The sequence below is a fragment of the Hemiscyllium ocellatum genome, chromosome 7 (assembly GCF_020745735.1).
Source record: "Hemiscyllium ocellatum isolate sHemOce1 chromosome 7, sHemOce1.pat.X.cur, whole genome shotgun sequence".
NCBI lineage: Eukaryota > Metazoa > Chordata > Chondrichthyes > Orectolobiformes > Hemiscylliidae > Hemiscyllium > Hemiscyllium ocellatum.
The window spans coordinates 112,047,034-112,074,294 of NC_083407.1; the positions used below are offsets into that span (position 1 = coordinate 112,047,034).

Consider the following 27,261-nt stretch of genomic DNA (forward strand, 5'->3'; position numbering starts at 1 on the left):
CTTTGCTTTCCTGATTTCTCTCTTAAGAATGCCTCTACATTCTTTATATTTTTAAAGAGATTCAATTGTCTATATCTAAGATAAGATTCTCTTTTGTTCTTGACTAGAACCTTTATTCTTTATTCATCCATTGTTCCTTAATCCTACCAGATTTACCATTCACTCTAACAGGAATAAAATGCCTCTGAACTCATCATCACACTCTTGAATGCCTCCCATTTGTCAGATGTCCTTTTACCTGTGAACAGTCTAGTCCAATCAATTTTTGAAAGTTCTTGTCTCATACCATTAAACTTTACCTTATTTTAATTTAAAAACTTTAATTTTTATGGAAAGCTTCTCCTTTTCCATAACCATTTTGAAACTAATAGAATTATGATCGTGAGACACAAAGCATTCCCCTCCTTTTACTTCAGTCGCCTGCCCTGCACTATTGCCCAAAAGGAGGTCTAAATTTGCTCCTTCTCTAGTAAAACCATCATCATCTTGATGAAGAAAATTTTCTTGAAATTCTTCACCATCCAAACCTTTAACATTATGGTAGCCCCAGCCAATGTTTGGAAAATTAAATCTTCACTTATTACAACCTGATCATGCTTACACATATCTGAGATCTCCCTCTATAATTGTTTCTCAATTCCCTTCTTACTTTTGGGGGAGCGATAATACAATCCCATCAAAGTGATCTTTCCTTTATTCTTTGTAATTTCTACCTATATATTTTCACTGGACGATTTTTCAGAAATATTTTCCATAGTTACAGCAGTAATCAAAAACACCAACCCCTTCCCCACCCTACTTGCCTCCATTTCTCAGCCAAGTTTCTGTCATAACTATGATGTCCCAATCCCATGTTCTTAACACGCTCTGAACTCACCAGATTTACCTATAAAACACCTTGCATTGAAATAAATGCAATTTAGTTCTTCAGAGTTAATACATATTCTGATTCTCATCTTTTTTTCTCACTGATCTGCTTTCTTCACATTCAGAACCTTTCCCATCAATCCTTCTATTTACACTGTTACTTAGAATTCCTCCACTCCCTGTCTCTATCGATATAAAGTCTCCTTTAATTGAATGAGTAAATCTCCCTGATAAGATATTGGTCCCTTTCCAGTTTAGTTTGGATCCATCCTTTTTGAATAGGTCTTTCCTATCCCAAAAGACATTCCAACTGTTGAAAAACCTGAATCCCTGAACAATACACCAGCTGTTCAGCCATTGATTTACCTCCTTTAACCTTTTGTTCCTTTTCCCATTTGAGTTTGGCATTAGGGGTAAACCTGAAATTACTACTTTTAAGGTTCTGTTTTGTAATCTTCTACCTAACCCCTTACATTTACTCTGTGCTGCTTGAATCTTTTCTCTAAAAATGTCGTTCTAACCAATGTGTACAATAATTACTGGCTTCTCAATCTCATCTTTCACAAATGCTTGAAACATTTAGAGTAATCTTTAATACTAGCACCAGGAAACCAATAACCATCCTAAATTTATGCTCACTGCCACAGAATTTCCTGGATAACAGTAATTCTATTAAATCTTATCAAATACTGCCTAATATAAGAATCATTCCAAATGTCCAATAACTGACTGCCTCTTCTATTTCCCTTTTACAGTTTCAAAAACTGAATATCTGTTTGATAAAGGAATAGTCACTGAAGACTTTTGAGCTACCTTCTTACCTTTCCTGACAATCACCCATCTATCTGACTGATTCTGCGGTGTAATAACTTTTCTAAATCTAGCCATCTCACTCTGTATTTCATATATGCTCTTAATAATACTCAGCCTAAAAAAGGATGTTACAATAACACCTTATACATAAAATAAACTACAGTTAGCTACAGAAAATAATGTTAAAATGGAAAAAAAAGATAAACATAGCAAATATATAAAACTTAAATAAAATCAACAATTTAGCCAATTAACTGAATACAAAATGACTCGTCTTCAATAAATTCCTTGAAGAAAAAAATCTTTTCCAAAGTAACCCATGTGTAAGACTCTCCAAATCAAAAAGACAACTCCTTATTTTAAAAAGAACTTCAGTTTATCAAAAAAATCTTTTGCACTGTAAAACAAAAACCTTCTAAAACACATATAAGCTTTAACTTCTAAATTTAGAATAAAATAATAAAATCAGCCATTGTAAACTTTGGAAAGCTTGTTTAAAAAAAGGTCAGTTTAAAACAAAAGCCCAATTTTTGTTGTTTGGTTTTTATAAATGTTAATGAAACAAAATGAATAAAAGTCTTATATTAGTGAACTATAATGACTGTAATAATTTTGAAAAGCTATAATAAATCTTTAACTAAGCCTGCAATCCCAGGAGCAGCTGCAAGATCCACACTGCTTCTCCACGCAGAATTGGACAACATCATTGAATACCTTCAGTTTAAATCATTACATCCACAAGTAGACACATAAAAACATGTATGAAAACACATACATGTGAAGTACACTCACACAGCGCACGATCAGGAGCAACCGAGGATGTAACATACCTGGTTGAAGATAGGTTCTGAAAAGCCAACACCCTTTCTCAGGGGGACAATAGAAATGCCTCTTTTCTTCCAGCAATTGAGTTTGTTGAATTCTTCAACAGAAATCTTTCTATTGTGATAGGAAGCCATTTGTAGGCATTCATTCCAACAGTTCAGTTGATTACGTGAGTCAAATATTTGTTTGTAAGGTGTGCAGGCCTCCTCTCCTCTGTACAGGTTCATTTCACGAACCTGAAAATGAAACGGTGTCCTTGAAATGATCCTATGGCTATCCACAGAAACTCACTGCCTACCCAACCCAGCAGTAGACCAGCTCACTCCTGTTGCTGTTATGTTCCTGTACAGCCAACAGATTCACTTAAAAATTTCCATTACTCAATCAATTGTTCTCTTTCTTTTGAAAAAGAAATTAACCAAAACAGGATATTGAAATCCCACAAATATAATTAATAGTAAATTGAACATAAAGGAAAATAGTGTCCAGAAGCTGTATGGTGGTTAACTACCCAATAGCATAGTTGGCAACCATGGGATCTATTTACCCTGTCCTTCTCTGGCATTACTGGAATGGATAAGAGCTTTAAACTGAGATCAAATGGCACTATCTTGAAAAGAGGCAATTTACAATGTCCAAAATGACCATATCTTCATGTAAAAAGGACAGTCATTTTAAGTAGGAATTGATTGGAAACTTTGGTGAGTGCACTTTGGTTCCATAGACTGAGGAGACCTGGCAAATGTAAGTGTCATCATTGTGGGCCTTGGTGCAGCATCACAGATATATAATTATTTGGGTTATTAACTAGAATACTAACTGCTAAAAATCTAACTTTATTCCTAAGAACTATCATCTAATTTTATTAGAGGAGTACAGGAACAAGGATGTGTTGTTGCAGTTATACAAGGTCTTCGTAAAGTCACATCGAGACCAGTTTTCGTCTCCTTTTCTGATAAAGGATGCTCTTGCTCTCAAGGGAATGCAGCAAAGGTTTACCAGGCTGATTCCAAGGATGGTGGGACTGACATATGAGGAGAGATTGACTAGGTTAGAATTGTTTTTGCTGGAGTTCAGATGAGTGAGGAGGAATCTCATAGAGACTTATAAAATTCTAACAGGACGAGACAGGGTAGGTACAGGGAGGAATGTTCCCCATGATGGGTGCATTCAGAACTAGAAGTCACAGTCTGATAATCCAAGTTGGACCATTTAGGACGGAGATGAGGAGACATTTCTTCACCCAAAGCTGGTGAGCCTATGGAATTCATTACCACAGGATGCCAAAAAATTGAATCTATTCAAGAGGCAGCTACTTATAGCACTTGGTGTGAATGGGATCAAACGTTATGGGGAAAAAGCAGGATTAGGCTATTGATTGAATGATCAGCCATGATCGTGATGAATGGCCAAGCAGACTTGAAGGACCAAATGATCTCCTCCTCCTCCTACCTTCTATGTTTCTATTATTCTATTAGGAATTTGTCTTCATTTATCAGCCTTACGACAGTAAAGTAGGGAAGACTTAGGAAATAGGCACAGTATAGAAAGATGCCGGGCAGTGGGGCCATGACAAAACTACATTAAGTTATAAGAGCCAACTCATTGTCTTGAGGCCATCTGTGACACTGTTTGTCAATGTAAAACCACAGGAGTGAAATATGCTATGAATCCAGGTGATGGTAATACTGGATTATTGAGATCCCAGAGTGAAATCTGGCTTAAGAGACCATCAATTTTAGTTTTGCAGTTTGGTGATCAGTAACTGTATGTATCACATGAGAATGTCAATGTACTTTGAAGAAAATAACAAGCTTATGAGACAAGATAAAATACAAAACTATATGAATAAGATAAATTTTAAAGCTCTTAAATAGCAAAAATTCAATCCTTTTGCTCAGCAATATCTTTTGCTTACATGGAACCTCCATAAAGTATTATTCTTGACATTCTTCCTCAACTGTTGAGATTGATAATGCTTCCTTTTGAACTTCCTGAACATTCACCAGATGTGACACTCTTTGTCACTGTTTCTCCCCAAGGTACACAGGCTAATTTACAGTCCTTTCCTAATGGAACTTTAAGAAAAGCCCTGTCCATTTGAACTTCTAAAAGAGTTTAAGACTTCTTTCAGGCTCAAAATAGTCCGAGACTCCCTCAAACTAAACAACCCATCTGTTGGTATGATTCTTTTCTTTTCCAATGAAACTGAATTTTATCACTCGCCATCTATTTTTTTTTCTTTTTTGGTTAAAAAACTCTGTAAACACTTTGGCTACCTGGGAAGTTAATGGCTAATGTTGTTATTTAATTTAAGTTACATGTTTTATTGATGTTTGAACTCACTGTTCAGAAATTACTTTTTGACCTCTTTCAAAATCCTCTTTACAGAACTTCAACAGAAAGCCCAGTTACCTCTTCTTTAGAATCCAAATTATGAAATAACAATAATATAATAAATGCCAATGCCCTTTAAGAGATGCATCCTGGGAAGATAGAGATTAAAAAATAAGTGCATGTGAAAAATATTGACCAAGATCTTAGTCTCTGGATAGTCAGACACTGTATGTTGCAATCCAAGATATGCACTGGACCCCTCAGAAATCTTGATGCACTGACTGCATGGGAACTACCCAGGAAGTTTAAACTGCAACAGACATGTTTCCTTTGCCCATTTTCTCTGAAAATGTCTCTGACTCAGTTCTGATTCACTTACCATATAGTTATCGGGGAAATGTCACGGAGAAAATTCCTGATCTAACTCCTGGCTATCCCATAACATTTCATCCCTGCCCTAATTTCCTCATCATCTACAACTCACTAGTGTGACTCCCACCACCTGACTTCTCCTGCCCAATCTGATCAGAATATTGACTAACAAGGCCTGATACCCTTCACTCCCCACTGACTTGACATGACTAGCTCCCATTGCCTGACTTCATCCCCTAATTTCTCCCAATCAAACTGACTATCCCCAACCGTTCCATCTGATACCCCATTCAATATGATTCACTATCACTGACTGATTACTGTCTGACTGGCTTGTGGCACCCACCTTGTCCCCTTACTAACGCCACACTCCCCTCGACCCAGACAGACAACCTGTCCTAAGCAACAACCCACTCTTTCTGCCTGCCAACTTAACCAATTACCTCACCCACCTACACATTCACCCAGCCGTACACACGCTAATTCACCAGTACATTGTTTTTCGGACGAGAGGCCTGTGACCATCGGTGTGCTACAAGGATCAGTGGGTCCACTGCTTCTTGTTAATTATATAAATGATTTGGATTTGAATATAAGAGGAATGTTTAGTAAATTTGCAGATGACACGAAAATTGGTGGTGTGGTGGACTGTGAAAAAGGTTATCTCAGAGGACAACGACCTTGATGAGATGGCCCAATGACCTGAGGAGTGGCAGTTGGAGTTTAATTTAAATATGGGATGTTGCATTTTGGTAAGACAAATCAGGGCAGGACTTATACACTTAATGGTAGGGTCCTGGGGAGTGTTGCTGTTCAAAGAGACCCTGAGGTGCAGGTTCACAGTTCCTTGAAGGTAGAGTCACAGGTAGACTGAGTAGCGAAGAAAGTGTTTTGTATACTTCCCTTTATTGGTCAGCGTATTGAGTATAGGAGTTGGGATGTCACGTTACGGTTGTACAGGACATCAGGCCACTTCTGAAATATTGCATTCAATTCTGGTCTCTCTGCTACATGAAAGGGTGCAGAAAAGATTTACATGATGTTGCCAGAGTTGAAGGATTTGAATTATTGGGAGAAGCTGAAAAGGCTAGGGCTACTTTCCCTGGAGCATTGAAGGTTGAGGGTTGACCTTATAGAGGTTTATAAAATCATGAGGGACATGTGAATTGCCAAAGTCTTTTTCCCAGAGTAGGGAAGTTCAAAACCAGACATCATAGGTTTATGGTGAGAGGAGAAAAATTTAAAAAGGACTTAAGGGACAACCTTTCTACACAGAGGATAGTGCATTTATGGAATGAGCTGCCAGAGGCAATGGACAATTACAGTATTTAAAAGGCAACTGGATGGGTACATGAATAGGAAGGTTTTGGAGTGATAAGGGCCAAATGCTGGCAAATAATTTAGGATACCTGATTAGCATAGACAAGTTGAACCAAAGGGTCTGTTTCTGTGCTGTACAACTCTATGACTCTATGACACTGAAAAGCTGCTTACATTTTCTCAAAGCTCCTCAGTGTGTTCGTAAAATTTCACCAGGATACATCAATTAAAAATCATACACCACCAGGTTATTTGGAGCACTAGCTTTCGAAGCGCTGTTTCTTCATCAGGTGGTTGTGAAGCAGGACCAGACACAGAATTTATAGCAAAAGATTACAGTGTCATGCAACTGAACTGATATATGGAACAAACATAGATTAAACCTTTCATCTTTTAGAATTTGTTTGTAGGTTTCGGTTCTTTGATATATAAATCCCAGAATTTTTTTTAAGGTACATTCTCAAGATAACTTAAGATTTTAGAACAAAATGTGCCATCTCAGCTCAGACAATGCATTAAAGATGTGAGCTTAAAGTCTGTATTCCAATCTTGAGTCAGACTCGTTCTATTTCTAAAATGGAGTTGTCTATCCCATACGCTGCAGGCAAGAATGCCCCTAGACATGGTACATTGGCGAGACCAAGCAGACACTGTGACAATGGATGAATGGACACCACACAACAACACCAGGCAGGTGTGTTCCCTCCCATTCAGAGAACATTTCAGCGGTCAGGGACAGTCAGCCTTGGACCTTTGGGTGCCTATCCTCCAAAACGGACTTCAGGACAGGCAACAAAGAGCTGAGCAGAGGCTGATACGGTTTGGTACCCATTAGGATAACCTCAACCGGGACCTTGGATTCATGTCACTCTACTGCTGACCCCACTACACTATACACTCTCTCTCTCACACACACAAGCACACACAAACACAGACACTTACATAATCACACATTCACACAGACCCTCTCTCATACACAACATCTCTCATACACACACACATACAACCCCCACACTCACATTCACACAGGCACCCGCTCACAGGCTTATACCCCATCACACTCTCACAAACATACACTCTGTCACATGCACTCACATGTTCACGTGCACACTCACTCTGTCTCTCTTTATTCACAGGCACACACATAAGTTTATGGGATGAATTTGTATTTGCTCAATTATATTTGCAAATTCACTCTATTTTCTCAAAATACGCACAACCTGCAGGCAGTCAATCTGTGTAATATTTTGTAAATTCCACTTTAGAAATAGACTCAAGATTGGGATACAGACAAACTTTAGCCTCACACCTTTAATGCATTGTCTGAGCTGAGATAGCACCTTTTGTTATAAAACCTTCAGTTATCTGAAGAATGTGACTTAAAAGAAGTTCTGGGATTTACATATTAAAGAACTGAAACCTGCAAACCCATTCTAAAAGATGAAAGACTTAATCTATGGTTGTTCAACATATCATTTCAGCTGCATGACACTGTAATCATTTACTATAAATTCTGTGTCTTATGGTCCTGGTTCATAATCACCTGATGAAGAAGCAGTGCTTCGAAAGCTAGTGCTTCCAAATAAACCTGGTGGACTATAACCTGGTGTTGTGTGATTTTTAAATTTGTCCACCCCAGTCCAACACTGGCTCCTCCAAATCAGGATACATCAACCACGTACTACAAAAAGGGGGCATGGCATGTATTGCTCCAATAATCCAGCCAGACCCGGAAGCAGTTTGATTATCAGGTATACTGCACAAATCTGAAGAAGACCCAGCAGAAAACCGAAGCATGGTCTTGGTGCAGAGATATAGAAGCTTAGTAAAAATAGCAATCTAACAGTGATTGTGGTTCCTCGGAAGGCTTGGACCATTTTTGTAATGTAAGATGCCCAAATGAAAGACAACTGATTGTTCAGGAAAAGTATTTTCACACAAAGGGCTGAAAAATTATTTTTAAAAAGGTGAACTGATAACAGCAAAGATAAAATATGCCTTGACTTTGTCTTTGAGAGGGCAGAGGGACCTTGGCAGATGTCAGGGACACTGGGATGGTGCACAAGGGAAAACAAGTTTCTTTTCAATGAATTACCTTTTCGGCTGAAAGTCCACATTTAGTAGCCACATCTGTGATCCAGCTTTCAGTAATGGCAATTGCCTGTGGCTGTCCAAATGCACGAAATGCAGTGTTGGATGGCAAATTAGTCTTGCAAACGAAGCCAGTCAGGCGGACATTTGGAATATGGTAGCCACTATCCAGCATTGAGAGTATTTGCTGCATAACCTGTCACCAAGAAACCAACACAACAGTTATGATCTGCTCTCTATATTTACCCAATATAGTTCCCCTTTCCATTAATTATAGTCAGATGCTCATGAACAGCAAATAAATATTTAAGAATACACTTAGATATCATCTTGTCACATCGTCATGACTCTTCAATGTCTCTGATCCCAATGGGTGGTGAAGAAGAGCAGATGCTCCCTTTTCAGCAAATACAGCAGTAAATGAAATGAATGATCAAGTAATCTGTTACTGGTGTTGCTTGTGAGAGGAATGCTGGCAAAGGACAGCAGGGACAAAGCCTCCTGCCCTCTTATTAAGAATGCCATGGGATCTTCAACATCCATCCAATTGGGTAGAGACCTCAGTTTAATGTCTTTTCTTCAAGCCAGCACGTCTGACATTGTAGCATTACCTCAGTTCTGCTGTGGAGTTTCAGCTTGATTTTGTGCTGATTCAAGGGTTGCATTCACTATTTTTACTCCTTCATCACTATAATAATATTCAAAAAGTTGTTTGATAGGCCTTCAAGCATCTATTCTCATCTCATTTCCAGCTCTTGTCCCATAGCTTTGGATACTGAGGCATTTCAACTGCTCATTTAAATAGTCCTTTAATTTCTTGAGGGTTCCTGCCTCTACCACCCTTTCAGGCATTGAGTTCCAGATACCCATCCAGATGAAAAGAAATTCCTCAAATGCACTATAAATATCCTTATCCTTATCCTTATTTTAAAACTGTGCCCCCTAGTTACTGACCCCTGTATTAAAGGGAAACATTTCTCCCTATCTGCTCCATCTATGCTCTCATAACTTCATGCACTTATCCTCATCCACCTCACCACATTCTATCCTCCCTTCTCAGAGTCTGGATAGCATGTGACTCCTGATGCCAGTGTTAATTCACAACGTCATTAACAGATGCCTGCTCAGGATATGGTAATAACTGGTAAATGGAAGTATTAAGTATGTTCCTGCCTGCCTGCAGCAGGAACTCCGATACTTTGAAAACATGTTAATGGGCAGGAATGCACTGGTAACAAGTAATGATGCATAACCAGTTCAACCATCAATTCGGGGCACAGTTCAAAATTGACCCTTATAAAACTTAAGGGTACACAGGAAGTCATCCAACCCATCTCCTCTGTGTTCTCTCAAAAAGTCAATATTTCTTGCCATGTGCCATGTCTATGAGAGATTAAGGATATTATAATTTGTTTAAGAACTATACATTCCTTAGTATTTAAAATTAACTTGGCAGGACTTTTAAACTACCTGCTGTAGATGACATGATTTACAAATTGGATGCAGTTCAGGAAACTTCTAACAGTAAAACTTGCAAGAACAATCCTAAACAGATCAACCAAATGAAATTTTACACAGTGCGTAGGCGCGCCATAGAACAGCAAAATAAAAAGAGCACAAGCACTTAGTCTTCAATTTTAGGCAGATAACTAAAGGGATGTATTGAAACTCATTATTCCTGCAGATGTGCTAAACACTATCTGTTTCAAATGTACAATGGATTTTGGCCAGAGAAATAAATACTCCCATGATTTAACTTTGAATACTCCAGGTTTAAACTTAACAGAATTTGCTACAAATAATTTTTTAAACCAAAGTGGAGATTTGGGAATCACACCAAAGCCTTTTGAAACCATTGCACTCTATTTATGGATAGAAGGTGAGGAAAAGCCATGATTGAATGGCAGAGTGGACTCCATAGGCTGAATGGCCTTACTTCCACTCCTATTTCTTATGGTCTTAAAATATAGGAGTTTAGTCTATCTTGTTCTCCTGTCCTTAACAGCCTAACCTTCCCCAATCAACCGAATAAGCCTGTGCTTGTCAGTAGTTCATCCCCTGATCTTGAAAACATTGAAACTCACTATTAAGGAACAATCCAATTCATTGCCTCCATTGGTGTAACAGGTCACTTCTACAGCGATTATTCTGCCATCACTCATGTAGCCGACCTGCATATAAAATAGCACATTTTATGCAGCATATTTCACAATCTGAGCACAAATAGTTCACAGATAATTAACTACTTTTGAATTGCCCTTGGTCTGATCAAAATCCCTTCCACTCCTAGGACATCATCTCTCTTCTGATGGAGGATGATACAATCTGTCAATGCTAGAAAGATCAGTCTGAACAATGCAATTGTGAATCCAGTAACAATTGATATCAGATTTGTACAGATTATATCAGGATAACAGGTTAATCCCCCCAATACTGACTTCACTCAATCCATGGACAAGATCTTTTGAGTTTAGCAGATGTCTTGCATGCTGCCGGAAAACACGTCAGGATACCCATGCTCCCTCTTGGAAAGATTGTTCACCAGATCCTGTACCCATCAGGTACTTAAGCAGGTTCCCCTATTGACTGAGGACGTTGGGCTACTATGTCTTGACCACCTAGAGCTGCCAGTCAGAGGCTGGCAGCTTTAGCATTCGACAGTGATTTGGTAGTGGTTGCTGCTGAGACAGCAGCATGTTGATGACTGCAGTGTTGTCAAGGCCACTCTTGATTTCTTCTATTCTGCATGATAGAGAGGGTTAGAGAGAGAGAGAGAGAGAGACTCAACCTGTCCTTGAATGTTGCTAAAACAAAACAAAACTCATATCTATCCAGACCAGGTGAGTCAAATATTCCACCTCCCATATATGTTGAAGGAGAAACTCTAGAATACATTACTGTTAAGAAAATCCAACACTGAATCACTTCAACAAACTATGGTAATGAGTGCATTACAGCAAAAACTTCTACAAATTACCAAAAGTCCTAACATGCAGTGATGTTGTACATAGAATCACAGAATTTCTACTGTGCAAATAGAGGCCATTCAGTTAGGAGGTTAGATTCCAACTCAGGTCCCTGGTGTTATGAAGCAGCAGAGCAAACCACTGTGCCACCCTATCATACTCTCAAGCTAGACTACTGTTTGTGATGCAGAGTGATACCACCAGCACAGGTTCAAATCCCATGTCATCTCAAGTCACCATGAAGGACCTGCCTTCTCAATCTCACTCCTCATCTGAAGTGTGGTGACTGTCAGGTTAAACTTACCACCAATTATCTTTCCCTGATGAGAGAGCAGCCCATGGTACTGAGAAACTATGGAAACTTAAATTTCACCCTTTCACTGGATTGCGACCTGTACTGAATATCACTGACACATAAGAGTACTAGAAAAATTCATCAGTGGTGACTTCACCACAAGATCCAGATTAAATGAGAGGATTAGTAAACAAAAGCTAATGTCTTTCTTAAAGCCAGCTCCACAAGATTTCAGGCAGAACTACAAAATTAGCTTCAGTGAAGTGGACACTGTATCTTGATGATGAAGACTATTTTTTCCACTTGGTCCCTTTTGCTCAACTCTCCAATGGCTAAATTTCCAAGGGAGGACAAAGGTTTCCGAATGAAGTGAGGCAGCAGTGGCATTAATGACTGCAGAGAGCTTGCCAACAATTGTTCTAAATGACAACAAATTGTCCATCACACTATATTGCACTTTGAGTTAAATCTTAATGATGAGCAGAGCAAATGTCAAATTGATATCAAATTAATAGCCAATGGAAAACAGTTAGCCACATTGCTGTTGACCATTTTATGGTGTAGACTTATGTGGACTCAGTTTCCACTGACTGAGAAGCTACAGAGCAAGGGAATGTGACAATCAGCTGTCTAATAGCAGCTACTGAACAGAGGCTTGGTGAGTACAAAATTAGTTTAATATTTTGATGTACATTGAGTGGCACAGTGGCTCAGTGGTTAGCACAGCTGCTTCACAGCACAGGGATGCGAGTGCTATTTTGGCCTTGAATGACTGTGTGAAATCATAGAATCCACATAGTATGGGAGCAGGCCATCTGGCCTATTGAGTCTGCAAATACCACCGCCCCCCCCCCCCCCCCCACCCCCGAAGAGTTCCCTATCCAGACCCACCCTCCATACTCTATCCCTGTAACTTTGAATTTTTGCATAGTTAATCCAACTAGCCTGCACATCCCTGCACACTACAGAGCAATTTATCATCGCCAGTCCAGCTAACCTGCCCATCTTTGGACTGGAGCACCTGCAGGAAACCCACACAGACATGGACAGAATGTGCAAACTCTACACAGAATCACCCAAGAATGAAGTTTGCACTTTCTCCGTGTCTGCATAGGTTTCTGCTGGGTGCTCTGTTTTCCTCCCACAGTCCAGAGATGCGCAGGTTAGGTGGATTGACCATGCTAAATTGCCCCACAGTGTCAAAGGGTTTGCAGGCTAGGTGGATTAGCCATGGTAAATTGGGCTTACGGGGATAGGGTGGAGATCTGGGTCTGGGTGGGATGTTCTTGGAGGCTCGGTTCATGACTTGATGGGCCAAATGGTGTTCTTCCCTGCTATAGGGATTCTCTGATTCTATGATATACATCCTTGATTATTACATAGAAGTGTCAAAAAGACATTCTGTCTAATGAGCACAGAGATCTACCACAGTCCAGTCACACAAAGATCCATGATAGAAACTGACAAATAGGCATCATCTTCAAACTGTGGGACAGCTGAAGACAATGAAGATACTTCTTGGATTTAGGAAATGTGGCAGCCAATTTGGACACAGCAAGTTTCACAAGCAACAATATGATAATAATCAGATAAACATTAGCAGCATCAGTTATGGAAATAATATTGACCAGAACGTGTTTTGGGACTTTCAGATTAACTTGACAGTAGAAGGGCCTTGATTTAACATCTCAACTTAAGGACAGTACTTCAAACAGTGCACCATTTCCTCATTATTTAACTGAAAGTGTTAGCCTGAATCATAGGACTGCATCAATTTTGTATTTTATTTTTCTCTCTTTTTGTAGGAATTCCATCAGAAATCTTGCCAAAAGAATCATTTTTCAGACAAGTCATACAGTCATCAAGGAGCTCCAGATGTTTGTAAATTTATTTATTCTGAGTACTATTTTCTTCTCCATGATGCTGGGAGGTAAACTCATATGAAAAAGTGGCCAGAACATTAAAAATAACATAAAACAAAATAAACGTAAATCACCCTATAAAAGAATTTATGTATGGATGTATTGATTATGCACCATGCTGCATTTCTGTGTCTGCAAGGTACAGATTCATCAACTCCCGTTTTGTGGACTGTAATAATGTAATTCACCAACTTCACTGTATAGTATAGACCAGCGTCACACATTTTCAGTTTTCTTAGTTTATTGCAGTATTTTTCCAGAGAAGAATCTTTATATTTAGAAAAAAAATAAATTTCTAATCAAATAGAACATTGAACATTACAGCGCAGTACAGGCCCTTCGGTCCTCAATGTTGTGCAAACCTATGGAACCAATCTGAAGCCCATCTAACCTACACTATTCCATTCTCATGTATATGCCTATCCAATGACCATTTAAATGCCCTTAATGTTGGCGAACCTACTACTGTTGCAGGCAGGGCCTTCCACGCCCCTACTACACTCTGAGTAAAGAAATTACCTCTGACATCTGTCCTATACTCATTACCCCTCAATGTAAAGCTATGTCCCCTCGTGCTAGCTATCACCATCTGAGGAAAAAGGCTCTTACTCTCCATCCTATCTAACCCTCTGATTATCTTATATGTCTCAATTAAGTCAGCTCTCAACCTTCTCTGTAACGAAAACAGCCTCAGGTCCCTTAGCTTTTCATCATAAGACCTTTCCTCCATATCAGGCAACATCCTAGCAAATCTCTTCTGAACCCTTTCCAAAGTTTCAGCATCCTTCTATAATGCAGTGACCAGAACTGTACACAATACTCCAAGTGCAGCCTCGCCAGAGTATTGTACAGCTGCAATATGACCTTGTGAATCTGAAACTCAATCTCTCTACCAATAAAAGCTAATACATCATATGCCATCTTTATAGCCCTATCAACCTGGGTGGCAACTTTCAGATCCATGTATGTGGACACTGAGATCTCTCTGCTCATCTACACTACCAAGAATCTTACCATTAGCTCAATACTTTTTATTCTTGTTGCTCCTTGCAAAGTGAATCTCTTCATACTTTTCCATTTGCCACCTCTCAGCCCAGCTCTGCAGCTTATCTACGTCCCTCTATGACCTGCAAAATACTTTGGCTCTATCCACAACTCCACCAACTTTAGTGTCATCCGTGAATTTACTAACCCATCCTTTCTATGCCCTCATCCAGGTCATTTATAAAAATGACAAACAGCAGTGGATCCAAAACAGATCCTTGCAGTACACTACCAGTAATTGAACTCCAAGATGAACATTTCCCATCAATCACCACCCTCTATTTTCTTTCAGCTCATCACTTTCTGATCCAATTTCAGTGCACTTTGGCTTTGTGTGTGTGCTGCAAACAATAAAAATTTGCTTGACTGAAGTTTATCCCAGTGATTTCATTTATAAATCAAGTTTGCGAGTCGCGATTTCACTATTTGTAACATTCTCTGAGAATACATCTCACACAACTGGTAGGAATCTACTATACATCAAAACTGATTTTGTACTTGCTCAGCATCTGCTCATTGGGTGACATTTGTCCTCTCCCTTGTTTACAATTTCCTACTCAGCATAAAGCTGTGTCCACAGAGCTCGGCACCACAAAATGAACAAGAGCAAATGGTTAACTTTCTTTTTCATTGGTATTCAATTGCCATTTGCACTGTTGCTTGAGGTGAATTTACACTTTTTTTTGAGCCTTTGTGACACTATCTATGACATTGTGATATAGATTGACTCTGTGCAAATGCAACATAACACTTGACAGCTTAAGCAGTTTATTAGCTGATGTCTAACCTTGTATCTGCCAAGGGTGGGATGGCGACCTCCACTGATGAGCATGTCTTCTCCTCTCTCCAAAATGCAACGTACTGAACGGCCTGTCCTGCAGCACAAAGAGAATCAAATTACATCAGTCATTCAGTCGTGACTCTCAGAGCAAATGTTACACAGACCTTTAGTATTTATGAGTCATTGAGATGTACAGCACAGAAACAGACTCTTCAGTCCAGGCCTCTAGTCTGAAAAACAACACTTCACCACGTTCCTCTGTCTTCTACCTTTGAGCCAGTTCTGTATCCAAATGGCTAATCCCCCTTGTATTCCATGAGATCTAACCTTGCCAACCAGTCTCCCATGGGAAACCTTGCCGAACGCCTTACCGAAGTCCATATAGATCACATCTACCACTCTGCCCTCATCGATCCTCTTTGTTACTTCTTCAAAAAACTCAATCAAGTTTGCGAGACATGATTTCCCATGCACAAAGCCATGTTGACTATCCCCAATCAGTCCTTGGCTTTCCAAATTCATGTACGTCCTGTCCCTCAGAATTCCCTCCAACAACTTGCTCACCACTAATGTCATGTTCACTGGTCTATAATTCCCTGGCTTGTCCTTATCTCTTTTCTTAAATAGTGGCACCACATTAGCCAACCTCCAGTCTTCTGACACCTCACAGTGACTACTGATGATACAAATATCTCAGCAAGACAGCCAGCAATCATTTCCCTAGTTTCGTACAGAGTTCTAGGCTACACCTGATCAGGTCCTGGGGATTTATCCACTTTTATCCGTTTCAAGTCATCCAGCACTTCCTCCTCTGTAATTTGGACATTTTTCAAAATGTCACCTTCTATTTCCCTACATTCTATATCTTCCATGTCCTTTCCCACAGTAAACACTGATGCAAAATACTCGTTTAGTACCTACCCCACCTCCTGCGGCTCCACTATGCAACTCACTTTTACTTGGATCGCTTTCTCTTTGTTACTGTCCTGACTAAAGGTCTATGGTTCATTTCCACTGTTAGACCTGATCATTAAGAGTAGCAGGAACTTTATCCCTATGGACACCAGTCTAATAAGCTTTATGACTTGTACCATTGCAGAAAGGATGCTTCCAACTCAGTCATTAAATCTGTAGTGTAACCACTACAACACCATCCTCATTAGAGATGTTGAGAGTTTTGAAGACCATTCTCAAGAGTTACGAGTTAATTGAAGAACTGTGTTCAAAGAGGATGCTATTCCAAGACAGCCACATGGCAAGCTCAGGACAAAATGCAGAACATATGGAGTCAGGACTGCATGGATTATAAATTGAATTTAGCCTGGGTACATTGGAGGAAGCTGGAAAGTGGTCTTCCACAAAGACCAATGTTATGAGTCTTTCAAGTTCTGCTGGGCTTGGACCTGTGTCACTAAAATCAAAGATGAAGGACTGACCACTGTGCATCAGCAAGGCCTCCTGCAACAGCAACATCCTACACTAAAAAGAAAGTATTGAAGAAACTCAGCAACTCTGACAGCATCTGTGGGGAGACAACCAGTAATAACATTTCAAGTATGATATAACTCTCCTTCAGAACTAGAAGGGACCCATAAATTGTGTTGTGTTTGCAGAAAAATGTCAAAACATGATCTGTGTTTTCTTTTCCACAGATGCTGCCAGACCTGCTAAGTTTCTCAAGCTTTAATTTCAAATTTCCAGCATTTGCAGTATTTTATTTTTATTACTCTCTCTATTAAACACAACTCCAAACACTTACTTGTGAGCTGCCACTGCTGCAATTGCAGCTATTCTGGAGGCTTTCGTAATCTTTCCACCAAAGGAACCACCAATCCTTTTGACACGGACTTTGACTCGATTGTATGGAATCCCCAGTGCCTCTGCGACTAGTGTCTATCAGAAAAGCAAATTATATCAACAAATTGCATTTCTCCAAGGATCCAACTCATTAAGGCTTAATTTGAGTGGGAAAGCAATCTCATAAGCAAGAGGTTGCCAACTCCACCCCAACCAGACGAAAGCCTTTTTACCCTCATCACCATTACATTAACAACTAACGAATGAAAACTTTCAAAGAACATTCAAAATAGACACATTATCTTTCAATATACTAACCACTGAGCCAAGGTGCCGCCCCAGTGAGCAAAGGGATCTTGGCAATGGCCCACCCTGAGATCCACTCTCAGAAGCTCCACTACAAGGGATTCTGTAAGTTAAGGGCTACATTTTGCTTTTATATTTCCAAATTTATTTCATTTTTACAGTTATCTGATTTACCAATGTGGAACTTAGCCATTTAAAGTGAACTGGGACTATATTTCAACTTAAAGAGTAAGGGTATATTTTTAACTTCTTTTCACCTGAGAAAGACCCTGTGAAACCCAATAAACTTCACTTTTAATATTGATAGCACAGTCTTCATACGTGAAGTCATGATCTTTAGAAATGTAACCTCAAATTTAAGTAAGGACGTACTATACAACTTCATTCAAAGGGTTAGAATTAAAGATGGAGGAGTGGTGTAGAATAATGAGGAAATTCCATTATGTACGTGTATTTATAGGTTCACATTGTACCAATGAATAGCATACTATTTTCATTGTTCATATCTCCTTGCAAGTGGAGTCGCAGGTAGATGGGATAGTGAAGAAGGCATTTGGTATGCTTTCCTTTTTTGGTCAGAGTATTGAGTACAGGGGTTGGGAGGTCATGTTGCGGCTGTACAGGATATTGCTTAGGTCACTTTTGGAATATTGCATGCAGTTCTGGTCTCCTTCCTATTGGAAAGATGTTGTGAAACTTGAAAGGGTTCAGAAAAGATTTACAAGGATGTTGCCAGGGTTGGAGGATTTGAGCTATAGGGAGAGGCTGAACAGGCTGCGGCTGTTTTCCCTGGAGGGTTGGAGGCTGAGGGGTGACCCTATAGAGGTTTATAAAATCATGAGGGGCATGGATAGGATAAATAGACAAAGTCTTTTCCGTGGGGTGGGGGAGTCCAGAACTAGAGGGCATGCGTTTAGGGTGAGAGGGGAAAGATATAAAAGAGACCGAAAGGGAAACTTTTTCATGCAGAGGGTGTTACATGCATGGAATTAGCTGCCAGAGAAAGTGGTGGAGGCTAGTACAATTGCAACAAATAAATGGCATCTGGGTGGATATATGAATAGGAAGGATTTGGAGGGAAAAGGATTGGGTGCTGGCAGGTGGGACTAGATTGGGTTGGGATATCTGGTCGGCATGGACGTGTTGGACTGAAGGTCTGTTTCTGTGCTGTACATTGCTATGGCTCTATGTAGGCTGCTGTAGGTACATGTGGGGATTTACAATCAAGTTTGCAAGGTTTGACAAATATACTAAGATTACTTATACATATGCAGTGTAAATAGATAGTTATTCACCTGTAAAATTATAGATCTGCCCCTCTGTGGTTCTCAGTGTCAACTCACTGCAACATCCAATGTCTAAGGTGCTATGATTTTTGGAAGCACACCTCAATGAATCACCAACTTCAAAGCAAGAAAGCAAAGGAGGAGGAGGCTAGGGGAGGAACAATTGCATTTCCTCTGACAGCAGTACCATAACCAGCAGAAGTAGATCTCTCATATAATAAATTGTTGGAAACAAACTGTCATATAGCCATGAGAATCAAGCAGCAGTGAGTGTGTTGTGCTACCATTAGTTTGGTGACCAAAATCAGATTGAATTACACTGACTTACCTGGGTAAATGTCGTATACTGAGTTGAGCAAACAACTTCAACTTCTCTATCCTCGTTTTTGGGAACGACGAGAGCACAATGTGTTTCCATGTAGAAATGCTCCTGTCCTCCAATATGGATTTGTCCTGTGAATAAAAATGCTGGAACTGAGTCTTAAAGATGTTTGCACAGTGACTTAGAAAATCATGCATATAGTCCACTGTCCAATTAAATGTGGAGAAATACTGACACAGGCCTCCATCCAATTTCTTACTACAATAGAAACATAGAAAATAGGAGCAGGAGTAGGCCATTCGGCCTTCAAATCTGTTCCCCCTTCCTTACAATCATGACAGGTCATCCAACTCAGTAGCCTGTTCACGCTTTTCCCCATGTCCTTATGGGGAATAATGGAATTAGATGATTCTCCAATTACTGAGCAATTGCTCCATTTCTGCAAATTTGTCAGGGCGAAATCATGTCTGAAAATTTTGATTGAGCCTTTTCAGGAAGAGGGCGAGATGTGCTAATCCGGATAGTACAGGAATTCGGTAAGGCCTTTGACAAGGTCTCATGTGAGAGACTGATCCGGAAGCTAACAGGCCATAGGATGAAGGTTGATTTGACTAATTGGATTCAAATTGGCTTAGTGACAAGACACAGGGGGGTGAAGTTGAAGATTGTTTTTGTGACTGGAAGCCTGTGTCTAGTAGCGTACTGCAGGGTTCAAGGCTGGATCGCTTATCCTTGGTGGTGTACATTAGTGCTTAAGACATGAATGTAGGAGATTTATACACTCACAAATGACACAAAAGATGGTGGCAAAAAGTGAGGAGGAAAACTTTAGGACGATATAGATGGACTGGTCAGGTTGACTGAACAGTGCCAAAAAGAAATTAATCCTAAAAATTGTAATTGCATTTTGTAAGTACTAACAAAGCAAAGGAATACACAATGAATGGTGGGATCTCTGGAAGTACACAGTCAGTTTACGTTCATAGATCCATAAAACTAATAAGACAGATAGATAAGATGGTGATGGAATATCAGATATTTACTTTACTCATTAAAATATCGAATGCAAGAACAGGAAGATTGTGATGGAGCTGTGTAAGACTGTATAGGCCACAGCTGCAGTACTGTGTGCAGTTCTAGTCACCACACAAGAGGAAGGATGTGATTGTCTGAGAGAGTGCAGAAGAGATTCACCAGGGCATTGCTTGGGCTGAAGCAATTCAGGTATGAAGAGAAACTAGATAGACTGGGATTGCTTTCCTTGGAGCAGAGACAGCTGAGGAACACACAAAAGAGGTATACAAAATTATGAGGGGCACAGATAGAGTGGCTAGGAAGAAATTTTTTAGTAGAGCGATTAATAACCAGGAGCATAGATTAGATTAGATTACTTACAGGTGGAAACAGGCCCTTCGGCCCAACAAGTCCACACCGACCCGCCGAAGCGTAACCCACCCATACCCCTACATTTTACCCCCTACCTAACTCTATGGACAATTTAGCACAGCCAATTCACCTGACCCGCACATCTTTGGAATGTGGGAGGAAACTGGAGCACCCGGTTTAAGTTTTAAGTGCAAAAGATTTAGAGGAATTTTAGGAAGAGGTTTTTCACCCAGATGGTGGTGGTGGTTTGGGAGGGAGGAGGGGAGCATGGTGGGGAGGAAGGGAATGATAATCTGGAACATGCTGCCTGGAAGAGAGGTCAAGGTGGGAACCGCGAACCATCAGCGAGTCATACAGATGTACAGCACAGAAACAGACCCTTCAGTCCAACTTGTCCATGCCTACCAGATATCTCAAACTAATCTAGTCCCATTTGCCATCACTTGGCTCATATCCCTCTAAACATTCCTATTCATACACCCATCTAGGTGCCTTATAAATGTTGCAATTGTACCAGCCTCCACCACTTCTTCTGGCAGCTCATTCCATACACTCACCACCCTCTGTGTGAAAAAATTGCCCCTTAGGCCTCTTTTAAATCTTTCCCATCTCACCCTGAACCTATGCCCTCTAGTTCTAGACTCTCCCAACCCAGGGAAAGACCTTGTCTATCATGACCCTCATGATTTTAAAAACCTCTATAACGTCACTCTTCAGTCTCCGATGCTCCAGGGAAAACAGCCCCAGCCTATTCCGCCTCTCCCTATCGCTCAAAATCTCCAAACCTGGCAACATCCTTGTAAATCTTTTCTGAACCCTTTCAAGTTTTACAACATTCCTCTGAGACCAAAATTGTACACAATATTCCAAAAGTGGCCTAACCAATGTCCTGTACAGCCACATGACCTCCAAGCTCCTATACTCAATGCTCTGACCAATAAAGGAAAGCATACTAAACAACTTCTTCAATATCCTATCTACTTGCGACTCCACTTTCAAGGAGCTATGAACCTGCACAACATAAGAAATATTTAGATGATCACTTTAAGCAGACAAGTTTACAGGCTACATGCTGGAACATGGCACTAGAGTAGATAGTTGCTTGATGATTGGCAGGACACGATGGGTTTCTTTCTATGCTATAAAAACTCTTATGATTAAATTAATTTAATTATCTTTAAGACTGGAGCTAATTAGGATTAGAGCATCAATATAAAATTTCTATGGACTAGAATATTTTGGAATATATTCTTGTTCCTTCCATAGCCTTGAACTCTCAAAAAGAAATATGACTGCTCAATTGAAATACAGCCAGTGAACCTCTGTATAAATACAAATGAAAACATTCCTAATTTTATCAATGCAAAGTTGTTCAAAAACTTAAAATGCTGGTCATGATTTTAGTCAACAGCCCATGAAGTAACAATTTACCAAACTCTATGATATTTTACTGTACCTTCTACTCGTTGGTCAGCTTTTTCAAATGCTGCATCAACATTTCCATTCTCCAGTTTGAAGTGGGCATAAAAGGAATTATGCTGAATTGCATCCTAGACAGGTGTCAAAATCGTTGGCATTTTATTAACATCAATTACAATTAAGCACAATCTCAAATCTACAGAAATGGCATCAAAATAATTCATGAATAATAGCTCTTTGTCTATCAGAAAGAAACTTTGACTTCCTGCACCTCCACCCCTCACCCAAATCCCTCCTCGTCCCTTTGATTCTTCCAAAGAAGAAATCACCTATCATCCTAGCTTCACATAAACCTCCAACTACAACTCCCTGCCTTGACCCCTTTTAAACATCACTGTGTTCCCTCATCATGCCACAAACTCTCCGTCTCAATCCCTCCAAACATACTCCCATGTTTGCTTGCCTACTGCTGTCAAAACTTCCTACTGTTTTCCCTTGCTCCACAGCATCCAAAAATCCAGTCTTGTCTTATAGGATCATACAGCATGGAAACAGATCCTTCTGTCTAATCTGTGCTGACCATGTTCCCAAACTAAACTAGTCCCACTTGCCTGCACTTGGCCAACATACCATCTTGCCCATTCCCCAGAAATATTACGCTCTTCCCTCAGTGTCACTGGGTCAAACTCCTGAAACTTCCTCCCAAATGTTGCAATGGATTAACTATATCAAATGAACTGCAGAGGTTGAACAAGGCAGCTCACCACCACCTTCTCAACTTCTAAGGATGAGTAATAAATGCTAGTCCAGCCAGTGAAGCCTACACTCACACAATGAATTTTTAAAAAGCTTCCTCCCAACATTCCATTGTGTTTCCTCACATGATGTACTGTATAGTGTTGCTGGACTCATAATACTGAGGACCAGGCTGATATTCTGGAGTCATAAGTTCAAATTCAACCATGGCAGAATATAAATTCTGTTAACAAATCTGTAATACAAAGGTAGTCTCAGCATTGATGACCATTATACTAACAACAATTGTTGTAAAGGAGTTATCTGGTTCACGTCTAAAGTTCTTCAGGGAAGGAAACCTACCATCTTTACCCATTCTGAGCTACATGAAACTCCAGACCCCCAGCAATTTGGCTGTTTCTTGACTGTCTTCTGAAAAAGACTAGCAAGCCTCTCATTTAGAGATGAGGTTGTTGACTTGTTCACTGAGCTGGTAAGTTTGCTCACAGATATTTCATAACCATTCTAGGTAACATCATCAGTGTGCCTCCAATGAAGTGTTGGTGTTCTTAGATAAGCCAAACAGAGACATGCATGGGATTTCCTGGAAGTCTGGCATTCAACGGGAACTCCATTAACAAACATGTAGAGTTGGACCCCATATACTAACCAATAAGAAACAGAACCAGCATCAAAACCAGAAATGACACCACCAACCCAGCAGAGCCAGACAAATAAATAGCAAGCGGGACAGAACGCCAATGCTTCACATGAGGCACACTGATGGTTTTACCTAGAATGGTATCAATTCAGTCAGGAAGTCAATAACCTCATCCACAACCTGAGATACAAATCTTCTTGAAAATTCTGAGTATTAACAGATGGACAATAAATGCTGTCAGAAATGCCCACACGCACATAGAAAAAATATAACTCCTTCAAACCTTTCACTGCAGTTCCCCTCCCTACCTTCACAAATCTCCCACTGTGTTCCCTGTCTCCACTCCTTGAAACCTCCCACTATGTTCCCTCACCTCCAAACCACTCAGTGTGTTTCCTCGCCCCATTCCCTCCCAAATCCCTCACTGTGCTATGCCAGCTCTCTCCCCAGAACAGGCTCTCCTAATGCCATACCCTGACACCTCCACTGCACTAACCTTCATTTGTAAAAGTCTCCCAGATGAATGCCACCTTTTCAGACATATTTTATTTACACCTTTCACCCACACCAGTACTGCTCACATTCTCCCTATTGGGGAAAGTGTAGCAGGTTATCATATAATTGGGTGTTTGAGAAGTTCATATAACGAATAACAGAGACCCAGTAATGAATTATAGATTGGAATTAATTGTGAGAGTCCAGTTTTTTTGAAAGTAGAATAACAGGTAACAATGAATGAGTTACAGATTGGAGTCAAATTGGGAGGTTTATATAGTTTACTAATTGTAAACAATGCCCATGAATGAGTTCAAGGCTTGAATACATCAAGAGAGTCACACAATAATGGATGCTCAGGAGCAAGTAACAAAATGGAATGTGTTCAAGGGGGCTGGGTGCTTTATATATCAATATACATCATCGTTTTCTTTGCTCTTATCTAGCACAACCTCCAATGTGAGGATAAGGGGTTCCAGATCTTCATACGTTATCTTCACGGCTGCAGCTGCCATCTTGGCATGTCGCTGGTTGTCTGCAACGATTCCACAGATAATATGTCCCACACAGGTTACCTGCACAAAATAAAGTATGTTAAGGGCCAGGACTGACTCAAGAGGCAGCAAGTGTTCTCACAGTATGTGTGTAATGTCTCCGTCAATAAAGGCTTGAGCAAGAATTTTACAACTATTGCAAGTTGCTATTTGGGACCAGATCTTCTGGTCTCTGAAATGGACGGTGCCCCAAAAGATATAGTGGAACACTGATGAGAGAATTTTCTAGCAAGTTCTAACAATGGATAATAGCCCAGGGTCAATAGTTTCCAATTCTGAATTAAAGTTGGGACCTTCAAACCGTTCTGTCTCATTAAACTGGATAATTATCAAGTAAATATGACAGATTATAGGCAGTCCTAATTTCTGGTTTACAACTGAATCTCCCAACTCCTCCCAATCTCCCTACTTTCCTCCAATTCCTTCAGACCAAACCCAACTATTACCTGCACACATCCCCACACACATCCACCCCCAACATACTGTACCCATTCCCACCCCTAACCCCTCACCATACCAGGCCACAGACTGACCTTAACTCTCCCCTCAAAGCAGCTCAGCTACACTAACTTGACCCGATTGGCCCCATCCAACTATCCCCTGAACCTGAACCCCAGTGACACACACATACCCTCAGATACTAGCCCAATGATCCAACTTGACATAACTGCTCTACCTCCCCATATCCCCACCATCCATCCTGTGCCAATGTGACCCAACCACATCGCCATGCCAAGTGACCCCCAACCTGCCAACTACCCTGTGCCCTCCACATCCCTGACCAAACCTGACGGTCCTGCTGAGCCTTGGGGTCCCTCTGCAACCTAGTCCAACAGCCCTCTGAGTCAACCTACACCTTCAGCCAACTGTCATCCAATCTCCTCACTCAGGCATCTCCTTACTCAGGCTTCCTGTTTACCCACCTGCCACTGAACCCTCACCCACACCTGTGCCATTATCCCTTCATCCACCTGCCATTCTACCTCTTCACCCACCTATCACCCTACCCCCTTACCCACCTGCCTGAGTACCCACTTACCCACTTATCATCCTAAGCCTCACCAATTATGTATCTTACCCTTCACCAACCCATCTGCCACCCTATCCCATCACTCACACACCTGCTACACTATCCCCTTCCCTTTCTGTCATCGTTCCTCTCACACATCATCAACCGAATCCCCTTACCTACCTACCTGCCACCTGACTCCTTTAACCATCTTCCCACCTGGCTCACACATCAACCGAATCCCCTTACCTACCTACCTGCCACCTGACTCCTTTAACCATCTTCCCACCTGGCTCACACATCATCAACCGAATCCCCTTACCTACCTACCTGCCACCTGACTCCTTTAACCATCTTCCCACCTGGCTCACACATCATCAACCGAATCCCCTTACCTACCTACCTGCCACCTGACTCCTTTAACCATCTTCCCACCTGGCTCCCTGAACCACCCATTTACCCTTACCCACCTTAAATTACTTCACTCAAAGGCTTATGAATCTTTGAATTCCCTACCCCAGAGGGGTTCTCCATGTGGTGCTCTATTGTTTAATACAATCAAGGATGGGATAGACAGATCTTTGATCTCTCAGTGAATCAAGGAATATGTGTAATGAGCAGAAAAGTGAAGCTGAAGAATAAGATCAGCCACAATCGTACTGTATGGCAGAGCTGAAGCAACAGGACACTTTGTCTACTCTTGCACCTATTTCTTAGGTTCTTGAAACTCAGTTGTAAATCTGCAGAGGAGGCATGCTTACAAAGTTTGTAAGTTTTACAAAAATTGGCCATGTGCTTGATGGTGAGGAAGAAAGCTGCAGACAAAAGGAAATTATCAATAGATAGGTCTTTTGGGAAGAAAAGTGGCAAGCTGTATTTAACCTAGGGGTGTGCAGTAATGCATTTAAGAAGTAAAGTAAAGCAAGCAAATACACAATAAATGGCAGAATATTGAGAATGCTAGAGGCTGACAGGAAACTTGAAGTGCATATCCACAGATTTCTAAAGATAGCAGAATGGGGTAGAATCTGGTTAAGAAGGCAGACAATACTGTGTCTTATAAATCACAGCAGGGTGAGAGCAGGGTGTGATTCCAAAATTCTCTGTATTCTGGTAAGGCTGTAGGTCAGGTATTGCAGACAGCTTTGATCATGACATTACAAGAATAATCTGTTTGTACTCGAGAAGAAACAACAGTGATGTATGAGGGTGTTGCCAAGATTGGAGAGTTTTGGGTGAAGAGAGATTAAATAGGCTGAGGCTGTTTTCTTTATGCAATAGGGCCTCCAGTAGCAGATGGTGATAATAAGGGAGGGTACCAAACAGGGAAGCTAGATAGAACCTGCAGACCCTTCCTGGAGCGAGATAGACACTGCTTTCTAGAATCCCTTTACTGCGGAAACAGGCCATTTGGTCCAACAAGTCCACACCAACCCTCCAAAAAGTAGCCCACCCAGACTCATTCCTCTACGTTTACCCTTCACTAATGCACCTAACCTGCACATCCCTGAACACTATGAGACAATTTAGTATGACCAATTCTCCTAACCTGCACATGTTTGGATTGTGGGAAGAAACCAGAGCACCCAGAGGAAACTCACACAGACACAGGGAAAATGTGCAAACTCCACACAGACAGTCACCCAAGTTGGAATCAA

General features: G+C 40.6%; 1 protein-coding gene across 1 annotated transcript in view; it reads right to left on the minus strand.

Moving 5' to 3' along the window:
* LOC132817668 (aldehyde oxidase 1-like) overlaps window positions 1-27,261 on the minus strand; it is a 131,736-nt gene that overhangs the window by 26,145 nt on the left and 78,330 nt on the right. Inside the window, 8 exon segments of the mRNA XM_060828167.1 lie at window positions 2,511-2,741; window positions 8,630-8,821; window positions 10,710-10,796; window positions 15,640-15,727; window positions 17,393-17,526; window positions 19,351-19,475; window positions 22,187-22,280; window positions 24,493-24,615. Coding sequence (XP_060684150.1) covers window positions 2,511-2,741; window positions 8,630-8,821; window positions 10,710-10,796; window positions 15,640-15,727; window positions 17,393-17,526; window positions 19,351-19,475; window positions 22,187-22,280; window positions 24,493-24,615 — 1,074 coding nt within the window.